This window comes from Lissotriton helveticus, chromosome 2_1 (assembly GCF_964261635.1).
Source record: "Lissotriton helveticus chromosome 2_1, aLisHel1.1, whole genome shotgun sequence".
Taxonomy (NCBI): domain Eukaryota; kingdom Metazoa; phylum Chordata; class Amphibia; order Caudata; family Salamandridae; genus Lissotriton; species Lissotriton helveticus.
Genome location: NC_136059.1, coordinates 1,021,981,842 through 1,021,994,555, shown reverse-complemented (window position 1 = coordinate 1,021,994,555; position 12,714 = coordinate 1,021,981,842). Strand labels below are relative to the sequence as shown.

At 47.1% G+C, this 12,714-nt stretch overlaps 1 protein-coding gene across 4 annotated transcripts in view; it reads right to left on the bottom strand.

Annotated features, from left to right (window-relative positions):
* The window catches only part of PCSK5 (proprotein convertase subtilisin/kexin type 5), a 1,700,773-nt gene that overhangs the window by 1,540,242 nt on the left and 147,817 nt on the right, over positions 1 to 12,714 (bottom strand). For all 4 annotated transcript variants that reach the window (XR_013607101.1, XM_078675787.1, XM_078675788.1 and 1 more), the window contains exon 2: positions 713 to 817. Coding sequence is in view for 3 of the 4 variants with exons in the window: in XM_078675787.1 (XP_078531913.1) it covers positions 713 to 817 (105 nt within the window). In the remaining variant the exon portion in view is untranslated. The remainder of the gene's footprint in view (positions 1 to 712; positions 818 to 12,714) is intronic.

Sequence of the window (12,714 nt, the reverse complement as noted above, 5' to 3'; positions counted from 1 at the left end):
TCCATCTGAAGAAATAATCACGCAAATATTTATCATTCATGTAGCGCATACCACAAGCCAAAGTGTGGCACCTGTTTTTTTTCTAATACTACCCTACTCCATTACATTGGTTTTAAAAAAGGTGACAGCCATTTTAGGCATCTAGAAAAAGTATTTCTTAAATAGTTTTATCAAACCCAGTAGGCGAAAGCAAAAAATGTGTACGTCTTTAACTGGTGAATGTACATACATCGTGTAGACTTTTGAGGCCCATTTTCTCAGAGGCGAGACACGGGTAATGCTGTAACGTCACCAAGTGCTGCCTTTTCATTTGTTACTATCTGACCCTTCACGATGTTTTAATAAGCAAAATCTTAAGAATGGTGACGACATTTTAGGGCCAAAAACATTGTTTTGTGGTGAAGGGTGTCACTCTCATCTTGGTCTTTTCAAAAGCTATGGCCTGTGAAGCATGATGACACAGTCGAGATGGGAACACAATTACTCACGCTCTCACAGGCCGCCTTGGACGCTCTGTCCAAAGGATGACATGTCACCTTAGCAAGGCATTGTTCCCTCTTCATCTTATTGTATAAAGGCACAGAGCAGACATCTAGTATGTCAAACCCTTGAAACGTTAGATTTCATCCCAGCAGCCTCTGCCGGTGTGAGGTTACCAATTAAAAATGTAGGAGCAGCTGCTTTAGACACTGGCCAGGGCAGATTCTCTTACCTTCGGCTCCATGGATATGAAATTGTGTGTGCCTTTGCTGGAGAGGATGGACCGCTTTATCGTCCTACTGTGGTAGAAGTGGTAATAGCCCTTCAGTGCTCCGATCTAGAAGGAATGGAGAAGAGGGAAGATAAGAAAAAAAATACACTATCAGTAAAAAATACTTTCTTTAGTTTTATTTAAAATAAAAAAAATCTCAATAAATTATGCAGTTTCCTGCCGTGCTGAAATGTCACATGAACTCCAGCGATCGCCTTTCAGAGGAAGGACACGCGATACAAAATGGATGTACTGTCCTTGAGGCAGCAACTGCATTAACAAAGATTATAATTGAGCAGCTTTTGCTGCCTAGACCTGCTTTTTTAATGTTTAATTTATATGCAGCTTTGTAAGTAATTCTTTATCAATCTGCAACCAAACTGCACTCAAAGGCAGCGCAACAATCATGGAATAACTAGCTATGGAAATGCATTCCAACGAGCCCGCCTAAATCCATTAGTGTATGGGTATTTTTGGCCATTTAGAGAATTAACTTTAATAAGCGACAAAAACAAATTTGTGAAAAAGAAGCAGATCATTTTCAGTATTGCTAATGGCGAACTAAATAAGTGATAAGTATTCTGTTGATAAAATGTGACATCTCACTAGTAATAAATGAATAAACAAATAAAACAAAGAAACAGCATACATACATATGTAGTTATCTGATGGAATTGATACTAACGATTCTTTTTTATTATTGTTCGTAAAATTGGGAGATTACATTCCTATGGGTTAAGTAAATGGGGCGCTGGCTAACACTGCCATTAGGTCACAGTGAATTACGTCATCACCTTCTTCACAGAGGCTGATTATTGCTCGTGCAGGACCCACCAGCTACTGATGCATTATTAAGCAAAAAGTACAAGAAAATCTTAATTCACTTTGCCTTAGCTTCACTATATACATGCAACCAACTTACCAAATGCTATAGTGCCTGTACACACCATAAGCTATCAGTTACAAGCATTGGCCAAGCCAACAGGTCTCGGCAATGCCCGAGCTATTGGCCTTGTCAATGAGAATACCTTTTAGCCATGTTGTCTAGCAGCACATATGCTGTTCAGCATGGCTGAAAACCCAGAATCACAGGATGTTGAGCCAACATAGGGTCTCTTAGCCCCCATGTTGAGTTTATTGCCCTGCCCCTCCTAACAGAAAAAATCACTATGATGTGGCCTGCACTGGCCACATCACAGCACTTTTTCAGTGAATTGCATCCCTTGCTTTATCCCTGCATCCCTTGACCCTACAATCCTGAAGAACTTCAGGCCCATCTCCTTACTTCCTGCCCCCGCCAAGATGCTTGAGGCCCATCTGAATTCGCACTTGTCTGCCTTCCTGGACTCGTCTGGGTTTTTAGATCAGACCCAGCATGGGTTCAGGAAATTTCATAGCACAGAGTCCGCACTTACTATTGTAACAGACAACATCAGAATGAAAGTGGACCAGGGACAGACAACGCTGCTAGTCTTGCTCGATCTGACTGCAGCATTTGATACCCTATCTCCCTCGACCTTAACATCTCGGCTGCGGGAGATGGGAGTAGAGGGTTCAGCGTTGAGCCTTCTGTCCTCATTTTTAGATCATAGAGAACAGAGGGTCAAATTAGGAGAATACCTCTCCCCTGCTAAATCCCTACAATGCGGGGTTCCACAGGGGTCGGCCCTAAGCCCGACCCTTTTTAACATATACGTGGCCCCACTAGCGAGATTAGTAAAAGCGCAGGGAATGGAAGTAGTGTCATACGCAGACGACACTCAGATCATGGTGTCGTTGGCCCAGTCGGTTAGCACCTCAGCGTCCAGCTTCAGGACTTGTATGCAGTCAGTCGCTGACTGGATGGTACTCAACTCCTTGCGGCTGAACGGTGATAAAACCGAGGTGCTAATCTTTGGAAAGGACCAGGATGTATGGTCAAATGAATGGTGGCCGCCATCCTTGGGAACATGCCCTGTCCCCTCACACTCAGCTAGAAACCTTGGGGTCATCTTTGATACCTCGCTGGCAATGACCCAGCAGGTTAATAGAACGGTGGCCACCTGCTGGGGAGTTATTAAAATTCTCCGAAGTATAGTTCATTACCTCTCTCCGGAAGCTAGGAAACAGACAGTGGTTGCGTTGGTCGGTTCTAGACTAGACTATTGCAACTCACTGTACGCAGAGGTCAAGAAGGGATTGATCCAGCGTCTCCAAATAGTACAAAATGCGGCAGCAAGATTTGTACTAGACATTCCCCGCACTTCCTCTGCAACTCTGGCCAGAAAGAGTCTTCACTGGCTTCCTGTAGAGCATCGTATCTCTTTCAAAGTCATCTGTCTAGCACATAGGGCTCTGAAAGCAGGAACTTCTGATGGGTTGGGATCACTTCTTTCTGGATATGTTCCCAGCAGAAGTTTACGCTCATCACAAGAGCATCTCTTGGTAACTCCTCGGACCAAGAAGACCAGATGGGGAGGAAGAGCTTTCTCTTCCGTCGCCCCTCGTCTCTGGAACGCACTTCCCTTGGAGCTTAAATCTTTATCCTCATTGCCCCTCTTTAAAAAGGCCCTTAAAACATGGTACTTCAAGAAAGCCTACCATTAACTAGTTCTCTGGACTTGCAAATATTTTGGTTAGGCGCCTTGATGCCCATTGGGCTGAGTTCTGCGCGTTATAAATTTGCTTTCATTTCATTTCATGTTGAACAGCAGATTTGCTGCTAGACAACATGGGTCAAAGACATTCACATTGACAAGACCAATAGCTTGGGCATTGCCGAGATTCATTGTCTTTGCTAATGTTTGTGCGGTGTTGATGGGGTCTTGCTGAACAAATGGGGAAGTGACGATAAGAAACTTTGATGTGAAGTGTGAATGTGGCGTAACGGCCAGAGCTGCAGATAGGGGAACTGTGGAACCAGGTTCGAATCTTAGGGTTGGCTGAACAATTTGTGATTCTGGGCAAATCATTTATGCTTCCCCGATGCCTACGACAATGAACGTGTCATTGTGTAATGTAACTGCTGAGCACTTAAAGCGCTCCAATACCATCGGATTGTGTTCGCGTTATGCAAGGCGGACGATGAAGCGAGCACTCCAATACCACCGGACCGTGCAAAATAAATAAATAAATAAATAAATAAACAAGTGATGTTCGTGGTTTAACAACTTTTTAAGTTTATGTACACTTGCATGCATTTTAGTGGTATATGCACGAGGGAGACTGACTGAAAACACAAGTACTACTATGGAGTGCTTGAAAACAATGGAAAATATAGCTCCACAAACCGGGAGCAGTATAAGGAGACATGTACTTGGTCCATGCACTTTGGGAGGGCCAAACAAGTAGAAGGTATGACACCAGCATGCTATGACGAATGACAAAGAAAATAAGAGCAAAGAGCTGAAGTTTACCAATGGTAGGAGGTGGCTGGCCTGTAAACCCACAGATAGAACACAACTCGTATTTTAGAGACAGGGCATGTGCGGTCTAGCCAAGACTTAAAAAATGAAACATATGCAGCCATCTGGCATGCAGCCAAAGTAAAAAAAAAAAAATAGAGTGAGAGATACATGTGCATAAATATGCATCCAGACGGTAGGCTGGTAGATGGAAATGTATATTCTTTGGACAAAATTAAGACTTGATGAGGAATTAGGTCCCCACTGAAGTATTTTGGATCTTTTCTACTATGGTGCTCTTTAAATGGCATCAGTTTTCAATGAGTTGGAAAACTGAACGGTTAAGATATTTTTAGAGGAGTCTATTCCACAGTAGTAGACATTAGCACAGGGCTAGTATTTGGTGAAGCCCACACCAGAACCTTGCACATAATGACAGCGGAGGTACCTTGAGTAAAAGCCTATAAATTGAGGAATACTGAAACTAGCTTTTCACAATTGTTAGCGCTCCAAAGTATCAGCATAATTGCCATTACTAACTCGACTAAACATGAAAGATATGGAACATGTATCGTCTGGCCTCAGGCGTATCAAAGGAATATTCCTCACTGGGCTCTGACCAAGATTGCCAGAAAGATCCATATGCCAGTTCATTAGACCACAAAACTGCTTGCTATTTTAAGAAGCAGTGGTGGATGCTCCATGGATCATTAAGGGCAAAAAATAATAATGAACAGGTACATAATACCCTTTCAGATAAGTATGACATGCATGATAATAGTCACCAAATGCATAGTATTCTCCAACTCATAAGTGAACAAAATGCCAGAAAAGCTACAAAAAAGGAAACCTTGGGAGCCATACTGGTAGAAAAAATGGAGACTCGTTCTCCACGTTTTCTTTGCCAATGCTTAAAAGCAACAGGGAGAAATCTAGCCTTCTCCTTTCATGATGAACATGTATTAATCGGTTTTGAAACATTAATGGAACTGAAACAAGAATGCTCCACTAAGAACCACTTTCTTACAGTAATCTAGTAAGCACCACTTCAACTGGATGAGTCCCCAGATCTATGGAAGTGAGCATCGGAGCTCAAGGTACGATTACTTTCTTGGTTTCATTTTCGGACATTTCACTGTGGGACAAACTGTGGATGCCTGTGTTTGCACCATGGTGATAGCTTTTTTAGGTTTTCTTTTTAACAGGGGCGTACCCTACTCTGCACACAGGCATTTCGGCGCCTATACCTTCAGCACTGTTTAATTTAAGCACTGCATTGCAGGCAGTGAAATGTCAGTTAGCATAATTAACGCAGCACAATGTCCACATACCTCTTGATTCAAGGATGTTGAATTATTATTGCAGAGACCTGCCAAATTCCCAAAAGTTCCCAGAATTCCATTTGATCACAAACTTAGTTTTCCCTTAGTGTTTGTTATTAATGGGTGTTATTCCCTCACTCAATAGAACTTTTATTAATCAACTCAACAAGAGGATACGTGGAGTTAATTGTGGTTGAACTTCAAAAATGACTGCAAATTGCACAGATTTCTGATGTTATTCAGCTCAATCCAGTGAGTCATATCATTGATGAAATATACTGCTGCAGCTCTTACAGGCCAGGCTCAAAAAAGTCTTCAACAGAAAAGACTCAGACATTGCATGAACTATGGTTCATCGAACAGCAGCTCTCAAAAACGTTTCCACGAATTCAGTTGTGAAGTTGTTTCAGATAAGGGTATATTAGGGCACCTATTACCGTTCTACGGACATTCTGATACTTGTAGTTTTACATTTTGCCTTATAAGTGCAAGACTGAAAATCTGAGAATGGCAATAATAACACTGGACTTCACAAGCTACCTATGCCCAACATGGTACAACTTGAAACCTCGGTAAACAGAAAAGCACATTTTTGTCTTCCAGGTATTTTGATAATTCACAGGTTGACCTATCTGAATGTTGGTATCTGTGAAAGTGTTAACTACCTGCTGCCCTGCCCTTCACACCGGGGCACCGAGAAAGGACGATTCTCAAATCTAGCATTCACAGGAAATTAGGATTTTTTCCTAAGGCGGTGCAGGCAGGAAGTTTAAAGACTAAACACCAAGGGGCCCATTAGGATGGCGGGTGGACTTTAGTCCGCCCGCCACCCTAGCGGTGCTGGGACTGGCCGCCAGCGGTCTGCCAATCAGGATGCAACCGCCACCCTGGCAGTCGCATTCCGCATCTTTGACATTTCGGTGGGTGCTGCTGTAATGCCAATGAGGCATGTTGTGCATTGCCATGCACAATGTTGCAGGCACAGCGCGGTGCCTGCCACCTTGTGCATGGCAATGAAGGGGGGTACCATAGGTAACCCCCCCCCCTCAAGTGCAGCCCCCCCAATCACCCTGGGGCCGGCAACAGGCCCCCCAAAGCACAACCCCGCCAGCCTTTCCATGGCGGCATTGCCGCCATGCAAAGGCCTTTCAAACCAAGCATCATCATATGGATGGCGGTGCCTGTTATGCCCCAGCTCCGCCCAGCCGGCAATCGTAAAGATTGCCGACTGGCGGAACAGTCTGGCGCGGAACAGTCTGGCGCGGGACCCCCGCCATGATAATATGGCGGGGTAAATCCAGTTGGGATGGCGGGCGGATCGCCATTGTAATCACCCCCCCAAATATCTGGAGGGTAAAGGTAAACCAATGCAAAACCACAATGGTCAAAGGTTGTACAGGCCTGTGCTAATTGCACAATGTAAGGGAAACAAACAAAAGAAAGTCTAGGCCCCCCAAAAAGGAGTAGGAAGGCAACTCTGGGTCAGATATGAATTCACAACACGACTAACGTTTCTAGATTTCCAATGGAAGCTGAAAATAGAGAAGGGTCAATGCTGTTGGGGGCAGCGATTTAGTAGGTCCAAGTTAAAGCCAAGAGTTTTGAAAACTAGACAACAGCAGTAAAATAGTCAATAAAGAATCAGGTGAACTAAAAAGAGTATTGCAACACTAATCACACAACATACAAAGGCAACAAAACCAACACACATACAGGTGACTATACTCACACATGCAATAATGCAGACAACCCCCATTCTTAAAAAAATATATAGATTGATTTATTTATTCCACAGAAAAAAAAATAAGGGTCTGGATCAAACGCTTAATACCAGTGAAATTCACCAGTTATGTTCTGCAGCACACACAACATCAGTGTCTGAGCCAGAAATATAGCGTAATGTTTCAGTGAGGGGGGCGCTAGAGGGCGCACTGCGGTATGGCTGGCTAGCGAGTCAGCTCCGCCGGGCGGTCGCGCTTCTACCGACTTCTGACCCCCTAAAACCCCACCAACACAAGCGCTGAGCAAGGATTTGTGCGTCGGAATGTGGGGCTGGCCTCTCCTGACACGGTGACTCGGCCTGCGCTGCGAGAAACAGACGATACAGCTAAAAAACCGGAGCCCTCGCGGACGCCGCTCAAAATGGCCGCTCCGGAGGCTCAGGGACCCGGAGCGATTGCCAGCACCTAGCTTGCCTGGACTGAAGCTGACACTCGGCGCGGCTTGGTATATGGCTGTCTGACAACACCTGGGGCTCGGCGGGGCCCCCGCAGGTCCCCAGAACTTAGCGCAACTCCAAATCGGCGTGCGTTCCACTGTGGGCAAGATGGCGGCGCCCGTGGAACGCACAACACTGGCGGCGGCACCGGTCGATCAGGCCGGTCGGAGCCCCTCGAAGACCAGCGGTGCCACTCGCACATGAGGGAGAGAAGAAGCATTTGAATCCTCGTCAGCAGTAGGCGCCTGTGGAGCGCTCGGCCAGCGAGGCCCCCACACGAGGACACGCAGTGAGTACCGTGCACGCCTCAGCTGCCGGCAGGAGATATATGCAACGTGCAGAGGCACCTAACTTTCACAAGCGCTATCTCTAGCCCCCACGAGAGTCATGAGGCTGACTGCGCATTGCCCAGGAGGTGAGGGGTATGCATGGAGCATGCACATATGAGGAACGGACCCCATAACTCTGCCACGCACGTCAGGTCTGCACACCTGCTCTGAGGGGAGGCCCCCCAACGCATTGCAGCCACTATAATAGCGCCGTTTGGAGCCCTGAGAAGACGGCCCTGCACGAAGACGATCGGCCATATTTCCAAAGCACGTGGCTGGCTAATGACTGCACGTAAAGCTCGGTGGGGGGCTGCAGCGAAAACACACCGCGTCAACTCCGCGGCCGGTGGGACAACGGCTAGCAGCCCCAGATTGTCATCGGCACAAACTACGCCAAAGCAGCAGATTGACATGGGGAAACCAGACAGACAACAAACTAAGCTCCAATTTGAAGCGCGGAAGCAAGATAAAATGGCCACGACAGACCCAGAGGCGGAAGGGGGCCAGGAACAATCGGGCGCCACGGGCATGGAATCAGTGCTAAGGGCGATTCAGAAGAGCCTGCAGGAAATGAATGGAAAACTGGACAACGTGGTGCAAAGAGTGGACAACATGACGGCGAAAATTGAACAGCACGACGGGCGTATAACGGAAGCCGAACAACGAATCTCGCAAGTGGAGGATGATCATCAGGCCATGTCCAGGTCCTGCGGAGGCCTGGAAAAGACAGTGGAAAGCTTGCGCGCCAAGGTGGAGGACCAGGAAGCCAGGTCCAGGCGCAACAACGTCCGGATTTCGGGCTTGCCGGAATCCACAAACACAGGGAAGATGGAGACTTATATAGAATCGTTGGTGAAAGAGGTATTTGGTTCTGAGAAACTGTCTTCCGTGTTCCTGGTCGAACGGGCACACCGTTCACTTGCGCCTGTGCCAAAACCTGGTGCCGCCCCACGCATGGTCATAGCCCGCTTACTCAACTACCGAGACCGCGACACGATACTTAGGTTGGCCAGAGAAATGGGTAAGGTCACTCATCAAGGTAACACGCTGGAGTTCTATCCAGATCATACCATGGCGGTGCAACTGGCTCGGAAGGAATTCGCTCCAGTTAAAAAGAAGCTGAGAGAACTCGGACAAGAATATGCAATGTTATACCCGGCGAAACTCAAAATCTTCACTGGCGGGAAACCGGTCATACTACCAACAGTACAGGCGGCGCAGGAATACGTTCGGCAACAACTGAAACGGCGCAAGCAGCAAGATCGAAGTGCGGACACGAGCGATGTGGAATGACTGACCCAAACTGTGGACGCACGGAACTGAATTTCGGTGCCCATCTGTGCGGCGCAGGCGATGGACACTGCATTCGTGGGCGAATGTTCACACACACCTAGGCATTTGTGACTGTAGCGGATGGTGACCTGGCGTGGCACTTACGAACTCACTGTAAGTATGGACCTTGATGGAGATGTGCCGCGGCAGAGTCAGCATGACTGAGTATCAATGGAATAGAGGGCATAGGGGTTTCTTGTTATTTGCTACTCAGCTATGAAGATTGCGTGGTCACGGCCTAGTGCCTGCCACCCTGGCAAAAAGTATGGCTTACATAGCTCAACTGACAGAAGGCACATTGTCCATACCATGGTTCAGTCTAGTGGCTACGCAGATGTAACTAATAGTGGGGAAATTGGCGAACTGACATCATACCACTTTGGCGGCCCTGCTTGTGCTGGAGGAGGTGAGGGGTTGGGGGAACTAGAGCACGTGTATTACATTACAGCGTGGACTTGCGACCGTCCACGTCCACTATGTGGATGGTGACGTGTGAACCTGGTGATACCCCCGAGTGGGTGTACCCCGCTACGAATTTGACATTACAGTTAAAGGTTGTTAAGGGATGGCTTTGGCAAAGTTCGGGGGCTAAAGTGGGTGGGGGGAGGGTGGGAATTTCTGAATATTTCAAACTGCAATTTCTGTGTCTGAGACGCATGGCGAACTCCTTAGTTGTGTATTATGATGTGAGAGATGTCTATGTACAGAGCATACCAACATCGATGCCGGTCACTGTAAAATGTTTACGTCAGTACGCACTGAACAGACAGAGTTATAAATGTAAGGTATACACCATTGATATCCAAGTTCACACCCATGACAGGTACTAACACGCTCAAATTTCTAACGTGGAATGTAAGGGGGCTAGGCGACCCGAAAAAGATCAGGCGACTCTTTGCTTACTTTGACAGGGTACAAGTTAGCATTGTGTTTTTACAGGAAACGCACTTAGCGCGAGACAGTACTTCCACACTAGGCGCTAAATGGGCTGAGTCTGTCACCAACTCGAACTTCTCGTCATACTCTAGAGGGGTGAGCATATTAATCAGAAAGGGAACGGGTTTTGAGATCACGAGCATACACAGGGACTCAGAAGGGAGGACCGTCATAATAGCTGGAGTGGTAAGGCGGCAGAAGATACTATTAGTAAACACATATGGGCCTAATGTGGATGACCCGGAATTTTTCAGACAGGTGTGGCACACTATCGTCGACATGCAGACAACTCACGTAATTTGGGGTGGGGATTTCAATGTCACCCTACAGGATACTCTGGATAGGGCAACACATACGCTGGAACAGCACGGCAAAGCGCGGTTGATGCTGCGAGACACCATGGCAGACCTAAACATGGTAGATTTATGGAGGACACGCAACCCAGTAACGACTATAGCGACACATATAAATGCAGCAAACAATAGTTGGTCTAGGCTAGACTACTGGCTGGGCACGCAGGAGATACTTTCATGGGTTAGGGACATAACTCACCTACCACGAACACTTTCGGATCATGGTCCAGTACTATTAGACATCGCTATACCATACTATGACCCACCACCTTTTACCTGGCGTTTCAACGCGGCTGCACTGCAAGACCCCATATATGTTGAAACCATACACAAGGCTATAGTAGATTACTTCGATCTCAACGCCCCAACTACTGAAGACCCTGGTCTGCTATGGGAGGCCTTTAAGGCCACGATACGGGGGATCTGTATCAGCACCACCTCAGGCATCCTCAAAGATATCAGACGGCAACTGCACACACGAGAACAGGCTATACAAACCTTGGAACAAACGTACACCCAGACGGGCGACGCTGCTGTTTTGGGGGAAATTAAAGCGCTACTAACTGAATACGATGAGTTCGCGACGGACGAACTGAAAGCGTGCGACAGCGAGGAGGTATGGGGAAGGAGGTAGGCCTGGTAGGGAATTGGCCGCAAAAATATGCGCGGGTAGAGCCCCACAAAACATAACGTCCATTGGCACGGACACAGGGGAGGTGATCACGGACACCAAGGGGATATTAACTGAATTTATGAATACTTACGAGGCACTTTACACAGCGCGTCCATCACCGACACAGGGTGATTTACTACACTACATGGAAGATATAGAGCTGGCATGGCTAGCTGACGGGCACAGGAAATATCTAGAACGCCCGGTAACAGTGGAAGAAGTGGCTGATACCATTCGGAGATTACCAAATAACAAAGCACCTGGGCCGGACGGCTTTGCCACGGAATTCTATAAAAAATACGCTGATACACTTGCACCATACTTGGTGCGGCTGTACGGGGCGGCGCATGAAGCTCAGACGCTACCAGCGTCCATGAGAGAAGCACTGCTCGTGGCGTTGTTGAAACCGGGTAAAGAGGTAGATAAATGCGACTCATATCGCCCTCTTTCATTATTGAATGTGGACACTAAAATCATAGCTAGTTTGCTAGCGGACAGGTTGAAACCCCTTATGCCTTTGCTGATCAGGCCAGACCAATCTGGTTTTATCCCCGACAGAGCGACTACACATAACACTCGTACATTGTTCGCATTGGCCCATTATTTAACACCGGAAACGAAGGCGGTGGCTGTGTTACTGGACGCAGCTAAAGCATTTGACACAATCGGCTGGCCCTTTATCCAAGCAGTACTGGTGCGTATGGGGTTTCCGCAGATTTTTCTGGGTTGGATAACGATGTTATATTCAAACTTGACAGCACGCATCAGAGTGAACAGGTACATATCAGAGCCCATTCCAATATGCAGAGGTACTCGACAGGGGTGCCCGCTCTCGCCGATGCTATTCGCGTTGGTGCTGGAGCCGCTGGCATGTAAGATCCGGCAGCATCACCACTATTCAGCGATACAAATGCCCTCCAGACCCATACATATCTCACTGTACGCAGACGACATGGTGCTGTATGTTAAGAATCCTGAACAACACCTTAATCCACTCCTGAGAGAGTACATTAGGTTTGGCCTACAATCCGGGTTGCAGATTAACTGGGATAAATCCCTAGTTCTGTCCTTAACGGACAGCACCTGCCCGACCAAACTAGACTATCCTTTAAAATGGCAAGAGGAACCTACGAAATATTTAGGTGTATGGTTCCACAGAGACCCGGAATTGGTGGTAAGGACGAACTACGGGCGGACCATATCGTCACTAGAGGACAAGGTTAAGAGATGGAACAGACTTCCCCTATCGTTGGCAGACAGGGCGGCCATTGTAAAAATGGTGCTTCTACCGAAGTTCCTGTACTTGTTTAATAATATCCCAATCAAACCGCCCGCAGCCGTATTCCGTAATATTAACACACTGGTCCTTAATTTGTTGTGGGCGGGGAAACAAGCGAGGATGGAATTACGTACCATG